The 19,721-nt window shown below is 24.4% G+C and overlaps 1 protein-coding gene across 1 annotated transcript; it reads left to right on the top strand.

Annotated features, from left to right (window-relative positions):
- The first annotated feature begins 7,511 nt into the window (after window positions 1-7,511).
- On the top strand, window positions 7,512-10,454 carry LOC145840838 (uncharacterized). The gene is made up of 4 exons (XM_082948177.1): window positions 7,512-7,731; window positions 8,216-8,349; window positions 9,349-9,433; window positions 9,873-10,454. Exons 1-4 carry the CDS (start codon window positions 7,540-7,542, stop codon window positions 10,110-10,112), a joined length of 651 nt encoding a protein of 216 aa, XP_082804303.1. The 5' UTR covers window positions 7,512-7,539; the 3' UTR covers window positions 10,113-10,454.
- Window positions 10,455-19,721: the final 9,267 nt, after the last annotated feature.

The following is a 19,721-nucleotide window of genomic DNA, read 5'->3' as shown; positions in this document are numbered from 1 at the left end:
ATTGTGTGAACATCGTTTAGTAATTTTTAATAGATAAGTAATTAAAATATCTTTTATTCATCACACAAGCACAAAGTAAACATTGAATAAAAGTTTCTAAATGGTTGCTATCGATTCGCAAATAATTGAGTAATATTTGGTAGTTATTTTTTTGTTTATTTATGTATCATATGACCGCAAAAGTTAAAAATTGACCTTTAAAAGTGTTTTGTTTATTTTAAAAAAGCGGAACTTTTAATTTTTTACAACTTGTTTGAAGTAAGTGTGCGTGAGTAGATAATAAATTTTAATATTTTAATTTATTAAAAGTCGTAAAAAACTAAAACTTTTAAGAAAAGTCATAAAACTAATACTCGTTTCAAGGTTGTTGATACAATACAAAGCTTTTACTTATGTAGTTTAAAGCTACTAAAAATTTTCATGACAGTTTTTAACTTCCTTTTAAGGTTATAATTGTCAATAACAGCTTTACGACGAAAGCTTTTTTTATATAAACATAATTTGTTAGAAATTTATTTCGTTTAAAAAATATATTACTAAAGCAAATTTATTTAAATTTAATTAGTTTTAGTTATGATATTTTTAAGTACTTTAACTCCAAATTTGTATAAAGCAAGTTAAATTATATACTTATAAATTAACTGTTGTTTTCAGTTTTACTATTTCACATTAAGACATTCGATAATTAAAAGTATACAAAAAAACAAATTGTCTAAAAACCTAGTTCAACACCACAGTAAAAATTACTGTAACAATTATTTTTTTATTGCTTAAAGTTTTTTTTTTCAAACGATCTTATTTTGTCATTGTTTAGGTTCGAAGCTTAATTTGTCCAAAAGTGGTGGCAATGATCAGTCCGGCACTTAATTAATACAAGAAAAATTAATTATGTCTGGACAAGTGAAAAATTCTACATGAATAAAAAATAAACTTGTTATATTTATGGAAAAGCTAACACTGTTTCTTTTTTTAATAAGTTTTGTAAAACAGAGTTCTAAATTTCTTTGGTTACTTATTTTAAAAGTTTGTTTTTGAAACCATTATTATTAGTTTTGAATATTTTATCGATTCTTTTAAAAACTTGTTTCTTAAGTTTGTTGAAGTTTATGTTTGGTAATCAATGTTTATATACAACAAAAACTACTATTCTTTATGGTTATTAATTATAGAAAACAAATATTATTACTTTCGAATTCAAATAATCTAATGAAACTTTATCTAAGCTGTTTTTTAAGTGTTTTAATTATTTCTGAAAAAGTACTTCAGTACTGCACAACATTTTCATATAAATTTTGTTTCGTTAATGGTTAACGTTAAATTAACTGCAGTAAGTTTAAACGTAATAATTTACTAATCAAATAATATTGAATTTATGAATGTGCCTTTTATAGCTATTTCTTGCATTTATTTTATAATTTCTTATTTTTACATTATCAAGTTTTTCTAATGTTGTCTTAACTGAAAATGTAAATAAAAATTACTTTTGTTTTTTTATGCTAGTTTACTTTGATTGTGAAATGTGTTTTCATGTGTTGTAAGCTTTTGTAAACCTGTTGTACAATTTCAATTTGAAATTAAAATTTAAATTTTAAAACAATTTTTCTTGAAGTTTTTATGTAAATAATTAAGTTTTGACAACTCGGGCACTAACATGACTTATAACATTTTAAGTTTAAAAAAATGTTTCTACCAAAATCTTTTACTCCGCTTTTTTAATACATTATTAACTTTTTTTGTTATAGTTTGGCCATTTTTCTGTTTTCGTATTGTATATAATGTATATGTGGTATTTTCGAATTCATATGTAAATAAATTTTAAAGCTTATCAGTTTAAAAGTCAAGTTTTTATTTCAGGAAATATACAACTTAACCCGTTTAAATGTAATGTTAAGTAAATTGTAAAATAACTAATATACTTTATAATTTCAATACTATGTTGTTAATTATACTAAAAAAATAAGTTTTTGTTATAATGAAGTTTAGAATAAAAATAAAAATATGCGTTTTTACTATTTATTGCTATTAATGGTTTGTTGTATAGAAATTTAAACATTTATATCTTTGTACTAATATGTTTTAAAATCCAAGCCACCGTATCAAGCTTTTTTGTTCTAAATTTAAAGTTTATATAAATACATTTTACATTCCAAGAGTTACATCAGCTTTATAATATGTTCTCTTGTAAAATGTAAAGTTGAATCAAATACAAATTTATAAAAACACAATATTCAACACTTAAAAAAACTAGTAAAATAATGTAAATTTTTAAATCAAAATATCAGCGCGTTATGAATAACATTTACAAGGAATGCTCATGCAGAATTTTGAAGTTTATAAACGCAATAACACAGTATTAGTCTAGTCTTCGTGGCGCAATCGGTTAGCGCGTTCGACTGTTAATCGAAACGTTGGTGGTTAGAGCCCACCCGAGGACGTTCTTTTGGTTTTATTTCTAAAACAATTTGTGCTTTGCTTTTTACATTCAACAGTTTAAATAATGATATTAGTGCAAATTAATTATTTTATTCACTACTAGGTTTCGGTGGGAAAAAATCTCACCTTGTCAAGTATTATAAAAAGTAAACTGCACACAACAATGTTGCTTATCTATAATATTGTTCTAAAACTTATTCATTTATTAAAACATAAATAAAACTAAAATGTTGCATATTCAAAAATTTCAAACTTAAAAGTGTTTAATTACGTTTTATACATATAAATATAGTGTATAACTTAATTAACAGTTTGATATAATTTAATTAAAAGTTTGAAATGTTCTAGTATACAATAATATAGTTTATATTTTCATGAACTAATAAGTTTTAAAACAATAATATAGATAAGCAATATTATTAAGTGCAGTTTACTACTTTATCATACTTGACAAGGTCGGAACTTTTTCCCATCAAAACCTAGTGGTGAATTGAATATTTAATTTGCACTAAAGTTATAATTTAAACAAGACCTCTACATTTCAGTAACTTAAGCAATGTTTTTCAGTTAAGACAAATAACTAAGTTCAAAAATTTATAAATAAACAAACTACAAATGCAGTATGTAAAAAAAAAGGTATAGGTAAAATTTATATTACATTTCTTAAACAAATTAATATTACGACATTTAATTTAATTTAATTTAACGTTTTAATTGGTAAAAAATAAGAATTTTATTAAGTTTTTAGCGTATAATGTTTAAAGTACTAACTTAGGCAATTTTTCAAAAAAATCCTTTAAATTTAGTCACAAAAAAGAAGTTTGATTTAGTTTATACTATTTGTTGAACATTTCTAAGCTGTAAGTTACAAACAACTTTATTTTCAGCCTAAATCAGTGGTCTGCTTAAAGCTTTTAAAAAGCTCAGCGTAACATACTACAAAAATTATAAGCTAAAATTAAAAAACATCAATATTTTAAATTATAGAGTGTTTCAATGCATAAACTACGATATAAGAACTGATAATTTATGTTATTATTTGCTGTAAGTAAAAACTATATAGTTATCAATTGAAAATATTTATTTTCAACTTGCTAAATCTTTTTTGCACAGGTTTATAATTTCTGTGCACACTTCTGGCACAAGTGCACACCATGAAGAACCACTGTCCAAAATAACTTTAAATGTTTTAAAGCCTAATGTTTCAGCAGTTTTTGTAAAAAGTATTGTTTACTTTATGTAAATTAGCCAATACATAATATGCAAACTAGTTTTTGTAATATTCATCTACTTATAACTTAAAACAACCATTTTTTTCTTCAACAAGGCCTTTAATATTAAAAGATGTAAAGATCCTTAAACTGTTTTATTTTTCATTCAATGTTTAGCGAAACAAAACTAATTCCAAGTACTTAAGTAGTTCAAACCTAATTTAAACATTTTCAAAAACGTTTTTCAATTAAACAAGATTAAAAGCTTTTGAGCACCATTCAAAACGAACATTGAGTACTACAAAACTCGCATAAGACTCTTGCTTAAAAGTAGATTGTTTTTGTAAACTATAAATGTAATTCAATATATCTTGCTCTGTAAACAATTTTATTAATAAAGATTTTATTTTTAGATACAAATAGTTTTCTGTTAAACCTACGTAAGACTCGTACTTAAGTAAGGTTGTGTTTATAACCTGTTATTATAGTTTCATTTATTAAAACTTGTAACTTTTTTTTCTATAAGAACTTTTTTTTGAATACAACATTATCATACATATTGAAACTGTTTTTTGGAGTATTTATTACTTTATTATAATTATTTTTTGAAAACTTTGACTATATTTATGTACAAAAACGAACTTAAAAAAGAAAATAAAAACTTGTACTAAAAGACTGGTTAAAAGTAAAGTTTACTACAAAAATTGTTTTAAAGAAAAAGTTAGTACAAAGTTAGCTAAAAAAATACTTTGTAAGATTTTATACGTAGAAATATAAAACTGGGCATCTAATAAAATAGTTTTTCAACTTAATAAGTTTACTATTTATTTGATGAGTTTTCTACCCTTACAAAGGTCGCTTTAACAAATAGTTTATAGTTATAAAATTATTACAATAGAAAAAAATTTGATTAGTTAAGACTCAAGATGTAAGGCGTTCAATCCTATAGTATGAAATCTCGTAGGAAATTTAAATTCAACTTAACTTGCAAAGAAGGCGTTTTGCTGCCCATAAAAAAGAATCAAATAAACAAAATTAATGTTTTATGAAAAAAACATTCAAAGTTGTTCACTGAAATTGATTATCAACGTAAAATGTTAGTTTTCTCAAAAGTTAGTTTAATGTCTAGCAAAATTTTTGTTAAAATTAGAACACATATCTGTTAGAGTACTTTACTAAAAATAATTAATAATAACTTTATTTAAAAAAAAACAGTAAAAACATTTACCTTCAAAAAGGACCAAACAAAAAAATCAGTTTTCAATTGTTTTTGAATACAAAAAGTTAATTAACAACAATAACTGTCAGAAAAACAAAGCGAAAATTTCGAAAAAAGCACTTAATTAAGTGTCGGGCTAACATTTCAAAATTTAATAAATTTAAAAAATAAAATCAGCAATTTAATAGAAAAAAACACACGGATACAAAAACCAATTATCACAGCTTTAAAACAGACAAGTGACTTTTAGCATTGTACAGATCAACACAATGAAACCAATTAATTTTCGCACGCAAAACAAAGCATCGCAATTATGACGTCACACGGAGCGAGATTCGTGAGATGCGGCGTGACGTCACAAAGCGTGAGGGCCCTCGTCGTTGGGGAGCGCTCCTTGCCAAGGGGCCCCTTTTTTTTTTGATGGGAGCGCGAAGCACTCGAGGGCCCTTATTTTTTTGAGTGGCAATTTGTGTTCAGTTTTCTGTTTTCAAACTTTTTTGTGTATTATTCTTTTTTGCTTTTTTTTCATTTTGTTTCAGCTTCAGTTCGAGTTTGCTATATTTGTAATTATTTTTTTTAAATATTTGTTTGTAGACTTTTTTGTAATTGTTTTTCAAAAAGGTAAAAGTTTTGTTTGTAGATTTTTTATTTATTCTCCTTGCTCAAACTTAGTTTTAGTTCGATTTTTTTCTTTTTTTAATTTTTTTTATTAATATTACGCATCTGAAGAATTCAGTTTTGTTATGATTTATTTTTTTTAATAAAGTTGCAGTTTTTTAGTATTAATTGTTTTTTCGGTTTTATCTTGCTTCGAGGAAGATTAGTTAAAGCTAAAATTAGTAAAATTAAGTTTTAAGATCCTTTTCTTATTTTATAAATTTTTAATTAACTTAAAAAGTATTTATCCGCTGGTATTTATCCTTATCTTTTTAAACTAGTTTTTGTTTTTGGTTATATACTAATAAGTCTTTATCTTATTAATTTTAAGTGCCCAACTTTTTATTAGTTATCAATTTATGTACTTGTCCGTTTATTTTCTTACATCTTTTTCTCTTTTTTTTGTACTATTAACTGCTTTGCGTCAGTTTCAATTTAAGCCATTTGATTTGAAATCAGTTTTAATTATAACTACTTTATTTTTCCTGGATTAGTATAAAAGTTTTAAACTTCTATTAAAAGATAGTTATTGCTTTTCACTTTAGTTAAGCATTAAAGTTGTAATTATAGTTTTATAACTTATTCAAGCTTTGTTTTTTAAACTTTGTACTTAGATACTTTTTATCATTAATAAACGCATCTGACCTTGGTTGAAAAAGTTTAATTTTCCATAGATAACTGAGATAATTTTTTTAGTCTTAAACTTGGCAATGATAAAACAAGTACCAATATAAAAACCATTTTAAACTATAAGTATTTAAAATAATCTTATTAGCAATTAAATAATTTTATTTTAGTCTACCTACGTCATTTTAAAATCACATTCTACAACTTTTAATGAAATAATTTTTTGCATGTTTAAAGCTCAAAACTTTAAGTACTTTTAAGCAGACAGATGTTATAATTTTAATTGTTTTGTAAAGTACAATTTTTTCTAACTAAACACAACAAATTTTAATTAAAACTATTTTTAGGTTTTAGTCAATTCAAATCAAAACAAGTTTTGAGTAATTAAAGTAAATCAATCATATTTGAGTCGACATTGTTTATATTGTATAAGTAGAAGTCGTTATAATAACAACATTTCAAGTTATAAGTAGTACTTGTATAACGTTCTTTATAAGTAAATTATTTATAAGTATTACTTAAGGAATTTTCTATAAATAAATGTTTGTATATGCCTAAAGTTCGCTTTACATTTGTGCTCTTTTAAACGAAGAAAAGTCTGTTTTTATAAATAATTTGAAAGTAAAATATTTAAACAGCTTAGAAATTATTGTCTGAATAATAGAGAAATATCGAAATGGTAGACTTAAGATATTTAAGGCTTAAATTAACAAATTATTCTGTACGTAAGTTTATCGAATAAGTAAAATTAAATAACACAATAATAAGTACTTTTTAGTATAAAATTTAAAACATTAAGCTACTTTTAAAAAAATAGTTTTAAAATGTTTTAAAAGCAAATAAATTTAAGAAAAGTTATAGTATGTAATTCTGTAAATATTGAATTTTTTTTTGTTTAAGTTTGATATTAATATAACTTTATCTAAAACAACTGCTTTTGACCTATGCAAACAATGTCCACAACATTAATTACTATATTGCTTCATAAATTATCTGTGTTCTAAAAGACTACATTGTTTTAAACATAAATAGTTTTACAACAGATATTATTAACACGATTAACTATAGCAATTATTATATAAAACTGTTTTTTTTTTCTCTATTTAATTAATTTTAAAGCATTGTAAATATTATTAACATCTGTACTTTTTTTTCATCAGTTTATTTGAAAAACTTATAATTACCTACGAAGTAGAGGCCTCTTTTTTTTAACTATCAGATGTACAACATTTGAATATAAAACTTCATTAAAAGATGTTATAACAAACATACCAGTACCATTTTTTCTTCAAATTTTAAAGAGTAGTTCAAACTTATATACGCATTGACTTCTATTTTTTATAACTTCATTTTCTATCAGAACTACTACAAATATAATGTTAACCTAACATCATGAACGCGAAACCACACTTCACTCAAAATGCAGACTTCAACTTTCAACAAAACGTCCCGCCACAAGTGGCGCTAAAGAGCCGTAACGTCCACAACAACTTCGTCCAAAAAGTCCAACCTTCGGAGCAACAGTGTCCCGAGGCCATTTTCGTGTCAAACTTCGGTCTTGAAAATTATTTTGATGCCACCCGGGTAAGTGTTTAATGCAGTTTTGTAACTCTCAGGAGATATTTGTTTTAACTATTAAAATAAAAACTACGTTTTAATAATTTATGACTTTCCTTTGATGTTGATGTATAAAGTTTTATTATTTAATTGTACTTATAGAGCCCTATATTACTCTTAGAATGTATTAACTTTTATTAAATCGTTTTTGTTTGTGTTGTTGACAAAATGAAATAAAATATCAGAAACATAACTTTTTTTAGAAACTGGTTTTATAACTTGTTTTTTAATTAACAGTCTTAAGTCTACTTTTAACTTATATCGTCATTTTTACTTAGAATCTGCATAATGAATTTTTTTTACACTTCAATAAAATACTTACAAAAAGAAAAAACGAAAATTTAAAATAAACAACTTTTGACTCAGATAAACTTTATAATCTAAACTAAACAAACAAGTACAAATATGCTTATAAACATTTTTTATTTCAAAACATTTTTAACTTGAACAGTTCAATCCAAACCAAAACACCTTCGCGGGAGTTTATGTCAATCCTGACAATTTCAATTATCCCCAAGTTTGGGGTTTAGGGGCCCATAATGGTGTTTCCCCTACTTTTGTCAGAAGAAGAAACGAAAGGGAGAGGTGAGAAATTTTATTGTTAAGAGGAAGTTCTTTGATTTCATTAATTTCATCAAGTAACAAAATAAATTAACTTTAAAAGGAAATTAGATTAACCCATCATGATAAAATAACTAAAGATGCGTATAGTTAAGTACAAAAAGTAAAACCTTTTTTTTTTAACACAAATATTTCAAATATTAGCACCACTTTAGACTACTCTGTTGCAAAAATGTTTTAGAAATATTACTTAAAGCATCTTAAATTGTTTCCGCATTATTTACTATTAGAAAATAATTTACTATCTCAGATACTATGTAACACAAAAAACTATATAATGCTTGAATAATTTAATTAATTATAACTGGGATATTTATAATTAAAGTTTTTATTGTTAGTAAACATACATTTTTTGGTTGTTTAAACTGTGTTTACCTCAAATTAGCACTTACCAGTAATTGCTCACTGCTAACAATTACTGATGAATGGAGTTGAACTTATCACCTAAAAAGGCGCTAATATGTGCTGTTATTACACAATAGCACTCAAAAACACATTGTTTAAAGTGGTGCAAACTAAGTAGGGGTGAAAACTTTTGTTTCGGTTTTTGTAATTAATTAGTTTTTCCTAAACTATTTGCTTATTGCGCACTATATTTAAAGTTAGGTGACTTTTCAATTTATTCGAAACTATACTGTTTTCAGTAAATTTCAAAAAATTTTAGTGATATTAAATTAAAAATTTCACTAATAATCCATGTTAGTAAGAAAACTAATTTCATAGTTTAAATAGTCTAACTTTAACTCAACCTCCACTAAAAATGACTAAATTACAAAGATAACAGTAAAAATTAAAGTAATAAAAAATATAACTTAACCTATTAACATTAATCTTACATACAAAACTTGTTTGAAAATAAAAATCTTTTGTTATTTTAAAACTTATATGACACGACATAAAACAACAATAGTATAAGTTTAAACAATTACGATCTTATTCAATATATTTAAATTGAAACTTCAGATTAAGAGTAAAATGCGTGAACGAAGGATATGAAAAGTTGAGAAGGCATCTTCCCAGGTACATGTCTGAAAAAAGACTTTGCAAGGTAAAGTTGTTTTTGTTACAATACTTAAATAGTTATAAATATATAAAATTTTGAGACATATGTTTTTCAATAAAAAATATTATAATTTCATACAGTTGAGACATCAATAATTTAAGCACTTTAAGTGGTAGGCACATTCCTAAGGTACGTGCTAAATCTTGGTTATAGTTTCATATGATAATTTCATGATATGATAGTTTCAAAAAAAGTCGTTATAGCTTTTCGAAACGTAAACTTGTAATTGCTAAATGATAAACTTACTCTGTTTTCGCTGTACTAACAACTTTGATATAAATGATTACTACTCCTTGTAAAACATAAGTAAAACTAAGTGTTTTTAATTTCTTATTAATGTGTTTTTAATGAAGTTAATGATGTGCATGACTATAATTTGATATCAGTGAGTTAAACTTTGTAACAAACAGTTTTTGAATTTTAGGTTGAAACCCTTCGATGCGCAATTGACTACATCAACTATTTGGAAACTTTACTGGACAAACCTCCATCTAGTGGTAACAAATCTGTGAAAACAAATACAACAGTCGAAAGATCAAGGCAAGTAAACGGTTATGTTAGAAGCAGACAAGTGTTTAGCAACAAAACGTATGAGCCGACTATAACTAAAAGGAAAGTTTTGGTGCAACCAGCGAAAAAAGTGTTTTCAACTATTAACACTTAATATTACTTGTTAAGCGTTTAAGTTTGGTTTCAAAAAAAATAGTATAAAGTGTGAAGATAGAATGTTTTTATGACTTAATGCTAAGGTAAATGATATTAATTTTATATGTAAATACGGTTTGAAATTTCTAAATGATAGATTTTTAATACAACTTTGTCATAAGCATTTTATGAAAGCGTTTTAGTTGTTAAAAAAGATTTGAAAATAGACTAAACTGAATGTACTTAACCAAGTTTGTGATAAAAAGTTTATCGACTAGTTACCTTAAACTTAAAAAAGATCGTTGATGTTGTTGTGCTAAACGCTGGATTTAGATTGTGTTTGAATAAAATATTTATAATATCATGCTTGTTTTATGTAACTTTTTTATTTATTTTCGTTACTTTTGTGAGAGTTTGTTTAAATTTTATTTTTAGAAATGTTTATAAAAACATTCAACAAAATTCTATAACTAAACAAGCATTAGAAAAGAAAGTTATGTCATTAAAGTTTTGTTTTTAAAACTAAGTATGCTGATTATTCATTTATGATTAGCTTTATTAAAATTCACGCAAATTAAAGTATTTTGGTAGCGAAACAAACTTGTGACTACAAAGTTTTTTAAAAAGATTGAATAAATATCATAAGTTAATATAATACTATAATTAAAATAAATAGAGATCTTTTTTACAGAAATAACCTGCAAAAAAACTACTTTACTTCAAGTTCAATGAAGCTATTAATAGCGAATTTTTAGAAATACTTAACACAGAGTGTAAAATAGTTTATCCATGTACAAGGTATTTATTTTAACCCTAAAAATCATTATAAAAACGCGCTTTTACTTGTCGAAGTGAACAATTTTGTTGCACTCATAAGATTAACTGTTGACAATTATATCATTTTTAACAGCTACTAAGTTATAAGAAGTCCGGTAAGTTTTCAAGCTTAAACATTTTAACAAATTTTGAACCATATTTTGCGTTAAATACTCAAAAATGTTTAACAAGTACAAATTTTAATAAATACATTTATATTTAAGTTTATTTATGAAATATGTTTTTAGACCAAAGTCTTAAGAAAATAATATAAACACTTGAGTAGAAAATAATAACTAAATCCATTAAAATTAATTTTAGGTACAATTTCATACGCGAACTTATATGATTTCTTTGAATTAATGACAAGATATATAACTCCTTGGCTGTTCTTTTTTCTTGTTATGGTCATATTATGTTTAGTTATTTTCATAATTGTATTTGAAATCAAAACAGATTGGTTTTATAGTAAATTGCAACTACTTACTCAACCATAGAAACATCTGGGTTAACTTTTATTATTAACTGAATGATATTATACAGTATTTTATATGTCAGTAAAATATACCACTCCATAATGATATAATTTTCTAATAAAGCTGAAAAAAGTTAATTATGCAGTTAAGATATCGGAAATATAAGTAGATACGCGTATATGGTAAAAATATTGTATGACATAACGTAAACAAGTCAGTAAGTCGGTTTATTTTAAATGCAAAGTAATTAAAATGTGTTCAAGTAATCACAGTCTTTTGTAAAACTCACAAATGAAATGAAAACAAGTATTGTACAAATAATAAAAGTATTTATTATTTTCTTAAATATCAAGTTTCAAACACAAATTTCTTTTTTAAACAAAATAAATTTAGCTTCCACTCTAGCACAAAAGTTTTGTATGGCTATGATAAAATAAATTATCATAAAAACCCCTGCTGTGTAGGAAATAAATTTGAAAAGGTTGAAAGACCAGCGGTAAACAACCGCCCAAAATACAGCTAAATTGAAAAACTTGTTTAATCTTCCCAACTTTTTCTTAAGCCAGAAAATTGTAGATACTATTGTGCATATTAGGAAAACTGAACTCAAAATAAAGGATATTGTTGTGTTGAAAGCGCTCACTAGTTTGTTGGTAGCTTCTTTAACTTTCACACTAATGCTCTTAAAATTTTCTATATTTTCAATCACTTGTTCTGGTTTTGAAAGTTTTGAAACTGTTGTTTCATTAAACGTGTCTTTGAAATTAGGTATTTCTTTAGAAGCTTCAAGCTTTTGCTTGTTTTTAGGCTCTATATCAGTTATTTTTTCATCAGATTTAGGGTTTACCTCGTCAGAAACAGCTTCAATATTCGTATCAGCTTTAAAACCTTTCCTCGAGATTTCGTCTGTATCATTATCACGTGCTAAAGTTTGTGTCTTTAATTTGCAAGTAGACCTCCTCTCATCTAGATGCCTCAAACAATCTCTTCTCTTACGACTTATCATTTTAAGATGAATTTCTTCACTGTGAAGCATTCTTTCCATCTCCACCTGTCTAATCTTCGAGTTTTCAACTCGTCTTTTCATCCTGCAATCTGATACTCTTCGTTTAAACTCTTTTCTTGAAATTTTCTTTTGCGAATGCCTTCTGCATCTGGCGTTATTCAGATCTTTATTATCTTCTTTCTTGATATCTTTTGGAGCTTTATCATCTTCCTTCTTTTCTAGATTTTCCGGAGAAGATTTATCATCTTGCTTATCCTTTGATTCTTTTTGAGCAGTTTTATTGTTCTTGAGACTTTTTGGAGATGATTTTTTGTGTTCCTTCTTATTATTTGTGTCTTTTGAACCACGTTGGACATTCTCTCTACTGACTCTGGTTCTAGGTGTGTTTAAATCTTCGTCGGTTTTATTAGTCGACATAATTATAATAAATAAATAGATAAATCTTATATGTTAAATCTGTAAAATATTTTTGAGAATTTCGGATGTTTTAGATTAAAATATTACAAGAATTACTTAATATATACAATAATTCATAATAAAGTACTAGTAGATATTTCCAATTATTAGTTGTACATTTTTTTAATTGCATAAGTTTGATTATAAGTTTTGAACTATAAATTTTTTTTTGGGTAGTTTTTCTTATACTTTACAAGCAAAAACTAAAAAAAGTAATTGGTTTATAATTTCAGCTGTTTAATTTATAGTTACTTTTGTAAACTTGAGTATTCAATTTTTTGTTTAAACTTTTTTTTACAATATTTTAAAGTTTTCAAGGTAAAATATAAAAAATTGCCTAAACTAAAACTTTAAGCTTAAAAATAATTGTTTTTAATATATTTAAGCATTAACCTATCTTAATTTCAAAAAATATCATTATACAACAGTTTGTAAGTATTTTGATATTTCAATATCTTAATTTATTGTGAAGAAAAAAGGTTGGTTGGTTATTGATTGTTATCAGGATTAATTTTTCAAAGTCGTTATTTCTGAAATTAAGCACTTATTACAAAATCAAATTTGTATTCACAATTTCATTTTATTAAAAGTAGCTTCTAGAAATTTTTTTAAATGTAGTAAGTTCTTTATAAGCATGTTAGATAAAAACTTTCATTTATTATTTTTAATTCTTTCTGTATCTATATTAAACTTTAGATTAAGTTGAGTTATAGCTACTAGCAAACATTAAGTTATATAAGTATATATTTTGTTTATTGTAACATAAAAAGCTCTCAAAAATTTTGGTCTAAGGACTTGGTGTACAAAAAAACCTTTATTGAGTTTATAAGTATATTTTACACTAAATTTCTATATGGGCGGCATACTAGAGAAATATATTAATATAAAGAAGTTTGTAAATGATCTGAAGTAAGTTTCAAATAGTACTCCAATGAATAGCCAGATAGAATATGCTGCAATTTAGACTGACCAACTATTATACTAACCAAAATAAACTTTTGGATATTAGAAGGCAATTATTATGAACTCATTTAACAAAAGTAAATAAACAAGTGACAATGATCATTTGTGATCTTGGTATTCACTATTCAGTGAAAAAAATTAAGATTGTCCTGGAACTTTCCAAAATAATTTTGATTTTTTAAAACATATTGGTAGCTCAGTCCATAACTTACTACCTTGGTAATCTAGCAATTTGTGACATCTCTTGTTGTTGAATCTAGGTAAAAAAAAATTTGTTTCTGAATACCTCATACGATAACTGTGGATACTTTTAATACTTTTAAAGTATTTATTAAAGCAAGCTGGTAACATATCATTTAAAAAAATTTAGCATAAAAGGCCTGATTCATATAAATATAAACTTTCAACATTTTTTTCTTTTTTTAATTTTCTAACACTATTATCATATTTTCTTATAATTTATGAATATTAGTGCTCTGTTTTTAACAACATTGACATCATATATACATTTTTTATTTTCTCTTTCCCAGCACAACAAACTATATCTAACATTGCTCATAAATAAAGAATAAAGGTTTAAAATAATGTTTTTTCATTTTAGAAATGTCTTACTTTATACAATACACTCAATATTTTTTATGATTTGTTTTTAAGAATTCTATATGTTCAGAACAATTTAAACTTTTGTGTATACTATTTCCCAAACATTTGTAACTGTTTGTCTTTTTTATATTTTTTTACTATTTTTACGTTAATATCTATATTTTTCCGAAAACTATTTTTTCGTGGGCAACGTACGGCCACCAAATAAAATAAAAATGACCGGTCCCCAAACATTTTTATTTTATTTTAATGGAATTCAGCCCGCGAGTGAAGGGACCGCCCGCCCAGGTCAATATGACAGAATTTGTATATAACTTTGTATCAATTTTTCACTAAACAAAACGTAAGAATAAGATATTAAAATCATTTTAATTTTTTTTTCAATTTATGTGTAGTATTAAAAACACCATTTGTCCTAATGTTTAATTTCTTCAAACTCAGTTGGAATATTCTTTTGTCATATCACCCTAATCAAAATGTTTTGATCTCAATCCGATATTTTACAAATCCACCTTTGTCAATCTGATATGTCAATGAAATTCATAAACAATGGACAACTCAAAAATTCTTTTTTTTCGAAAATAAATAATGAGTTTTTTTTATTAAAATTTAAGAAAGAAATTTCAACAAGTAATTGACAACTATTTTTATTCAAACTGCTAATTTAAAATAAATAAGAAAAGTTTCAAGATGCGTTTGGGACATAACATTATTCGGAAAATTCGGCCACTTTTAGAAATTAATGTAAAGTATAAATGTTATACTAAGTTTTCCAGTAAGGAATGGTTCCCAGATTTTGCATTCATGGTAAATTTGTTTAGGCATATGAACGAACTGAATACCACACTAATGGTAAAGAATACATTTGCTTTTTAGATGTACTCAGTAGTTAAGGCATAAGAGTTTAAGTTAAAACTATTTTCTCTCCATTTAAATAAGAATAACTTGACGCTTTTTGCCACACTTGCAAACTTAGCTCAATTTTTTTTAAGTAACTTAAGTATAAGCTTTAAATTTAAATGTAATTCATAATTTTGTTACAAATAAAGTTTTCAATAAAGTGTACATTGTTTTATGTACAACAGTTTTTGTTTATATCTTTTATACAATTACTTGTTTTTTGTATACTACATAAATCCTTAGTATAGTTAACATGCATAAGAATACCAAACTAAATAAAAACTATTCATCTACTACATAACTTAATCATAAAAGCTTCAAGTTATTATTTAGCTCAATTAGTTTTAATTCATCCTAATAAACATTCAAAACTTAATCAAAAACTATAACTACCAGCACTTTTTCTTTATAAATATACATTGCGACAATGTAGGTAGTATGCATAGTGGTAAGAAAAAATATACATTAGCTAGTAATTTTTTTAGGTAACTTAAACAAAATAAATTTATTTAAAACCACAGTTTTACTAAACAACATGATTATTCTATTTGAGTTTGAACTTAAAGTCTTATTTCAAATAACAAACTATTTAAAATTCTAGAAAGAGCTGTACTTGAACTTTTTTGGACTTTTTTGAATTAAAACCGAAGAAAACACTATGAGAAACTATTTTATTGTTCAAAACTATCCCAAATAATATAATAATAAACTGTTCCCCATTGATAATTGTAGACTACTTGACTGATAATATACTTTTAACCAACTTGTAGCTGACTTCTAAAGATATTTAAACTTGTTAAATATAGCAACTTAGTTTATATATTAAAGTTTTTTTTTGTTAATTTAAAAATGAAGTTCAAGTAGTTCTACTATTTTATTTATACAAATACGTAAAAGACTAAGCGTGTTATGATCAAGTAAATAAATAACAGTAGCCTACCTAAATAAAAAAATGTTTGATTTTCTACCTCCTTTATATTTTGCTTTAAATGATCAAAAAGTAGTTGTAATTTAAAATAAAAAATACATAATTAACTTAAACAGCATTTGTGTAGTTTTAATATGCATGCGTATAAGAAATTAATGGTTTCATTTTTAAATGTGTTAGAATTATTTAAAACAATTTTTTTACGATTTCACCGATCAACGATAGTTTTAGAATCAAAAACTTACTAAGTTCATTATACGCATGTAATAATAAATTAACTGTAACTAATATGCTATATTTTTTTTAAATTCAAATCAGTTTACTATAGTCCAAATAATTTATTTTAATTTTAGGCAACTATGATTTGTTTTTTATAAAACATACAATTAGAGTTTAAAATCTTTTAATCTATCAATATACTTTACCAAAAATTAAAACGGTTTAACCTACTGTCCTAAATACTAATCTTAACTTAATCTACTAAACAGCTTTAGGAAAGAAAGTACTTTTAATAAATAGTATTGTTTTATTTACATTAAAAGTTAAAAAAACTATTATATTGTTTAAGACGTTATAAATATTTAGAAACTTTTTTTATGATCATTATGTAAGTTATATTTTAACTAGAATAAAGGTTTTTATGTTATATATATAAAATTAACAATTTTTTTTTTTAATACTGTGGTTGCCTATCTATAATACAAACTTTTACCTAAAGTTTAATTAGATAATAAACAAAAGTGATTTAATTATGCACAAAAAATTGAATTATTAACTAGTTCTATCAAAAACGATTAAAACAAACAAAATAAAAGTTAAGCTTTATTACAAAAACAGCTGAAACTCAAAATTGCATTGTCTTTTTGCCCATTATGTAATCTTTGATATTTTTTTCGTCAATTCTTTTCCGTTCTTCAATGCTTAACTTTTTTGTTTCTACCGGTGTAGCAGAAGATTCTACTGACACATTTTGTTTTTTGTCTGAACTAGTCTCATCTTGTCCTGATGTACCCGAAGTAGTTTCTGGACCAGACCAAGTTTTTGAACAAAATTCTTTGCATACTTTTTTAGACATTGCTTTTTCCTAATTAAAATTTGTTTGTTTCTAAGTTTTTTAATATTTTTATATTTAGTTATTTGTCTTAACTAAAAAAAGATTGCTCAATTTACCTAACTAACAAAACTAAAAAAGATTACTCAATATATCTAAACAAAAATGTATACTGATATACTAAGTTTTATTAAGTTTTTGTTTAGTACTATTTATTTAAAACAATATTAACTATTGTTTAGTGTATTTAAGTAACTGATTTATAGAGTTAAACTGAATAAACAAAAAATTTTGTAGCTCAAGCTTTTTATTTCAATAAACACCTTTTAATTAATTAATGCAGTTTTTAATCTTTTAATAATAATTTAAAGTTAAAAACTTTTAGTTTAAGCTATTTTGTACTTTTAGCATTAGCAATAATTACAAAAACTTATTCAAATAATCCTATTTGTTATACAAGCTTAGGTGTTTAATATAGCTTAATTATTTAATAAAATTAATTATTTTTTATAGTAGTACAGTTACTGCTTAGAAGTATTTAAATAAATCAAAAGGCCTAAATTACGTCTGTAACTATTTAAACTGCAATTAAAGTTTTGCAATTTTCTTATAAAATAAGCTTTTAGTTTAATTAGAACAGAAAAATCGTATTTATTTTATATATTTTTTAAAGTTATATAGTATTGAACTAGTTTTCTATCTTATGAAGTTTCTTTTTGAAATAGAAATTTCATAGCTTGAATAAATACAATTTTAATTCAGTTTAATTAATTTTTATAATTGTACATAAGATTTTTCTTAATTTGTTTTTAAATATTTAGTATTGTATAAAAATGATTAGTTTGACTTAAAAGAAAATCATACAATATTAAAATCAATAAATAAAAATCAGTATAACTAAATTAATTTTACGTCAACTGCAGTATTTAGTGTAATAAAAATTACTAAGTTCTAAAATTGTTTATAAAAAATAATGTATAAAATTAAACAAAACACATACAACAAACAATTTATTTACTGTTAAATGAAACTTTCATGAGTTGTCAATAAAACAATCTCTTAAAAGCTTTGAAATAAAATTAGTTGGTAATTAGTTCAAGTAGATAAATATAAAGGAAAGAAAAACTTATGACTAAATATATATAAAGCAGAAAATAATATGGTTTAAATGGTATATTATAACATTTGCAAGTACAGTAACCTCTCGCTTATTTACGCACATTGTGTCCACAGAAAAGTGCGTAAAGATATGAGAGATCGTAAAGAAACGAGAGGTACCAAATATACTCACTATAATGGCTGTTTTTTAATATTGCTTCAAGTCAAAAGCAGACTGGGCACTTTCCCGCTTTTAACTTTTTGTTTACTTCATTTATAAATATGAAAACAACAGATAAAACTATACATATATTAAAAAAAAAGGATTTAAATTTCTATAAAATAATAATAATACGAGTAGAAATAATTTTACTATTTTAATAATAAGTAGAAATTATCTTTATCTTTATTTATATGTGACATTTATATTCTATTCTACTTAGCAAATTCAAATTATAATTAAAAATTTCTTTTCAATTATAAAATGGTGTTTATTAATATATAGGGCAAGACTGCTGTATTATTTCTTTGTGTTAAACTCTCATTATTTTATTATACTTTCATTATTAAACACAGTCACGTTTATTTCAGAATTTTGATTTAATCTCTTATTGTTAACAAAATTTCTGATATACTGAGGTATAACTAAATGTTTATCAATTAGTCAAGGAACATAAATTTACAAAGTCTAAAGATATAGAGTGGTGTGTTAGCATTCAAAAACATATTTTATTTTAAAATTTACTTTAAACCTAATTTGTGCAATATTAAAAAAAAATAAAATTTTTATTTTCTGAATTTATAGAATTCTGAAATGCGTAACTAAACGAGAGTGCGTAACGTCACGAGTGCGTAAAGATCCGAGAGGTTACTGTACTAAATTCAGCTTGAAAATTACTGAACTAAAACTTATTTTTTATAGTGGTAAAAACAAAATTAAAAGTATAAACGTAAATTTTTTTCTTATGTCATAGGCAATCATGTCTTAACTGCATTTTAAAGTAGTAAAAACATTTAAATTTAGTAAATAACTTAACTATGTTGCTTAAACTTCAAAAAGTAATAAATTTTTTGCTTAAAGCTCCCAGATGTTTTACTTAACTCAACGTAATCTATGTAAACAAAATGATCAAAAACTTATATATTGTAAATTGGTATTTTATTGTACTGTAAACATCAAAATTTGCCACTATTCTCCTTTAAAATTACATATTTATTAATATAAACGTTCACACAAGCAAAGTTATATTTGATAATAATGTATTTCCTTCCCTGGTCTTTGAAAGATCATACTGGAAGTTGTGACGTCATACATGGTAACACCATTTATC

Source organism: Thalia democratica, chromosome 7 (assembly GCF_965202585.1).
Source record: "Thalia democratica chromosome 7, ktThaDemo2.hap1.1, whole genome shotgun sequence".
Classification (NCBI taxonomy): domain Eukaryota; kingdom Metazoa; phylum Chordata; class Thaliacea; order Salpida; family Salpidae; genus Thalia; species Thalia democratica.
This window is presented reverse-complemented; position numbering and strand designations above follow the sequence as displayed.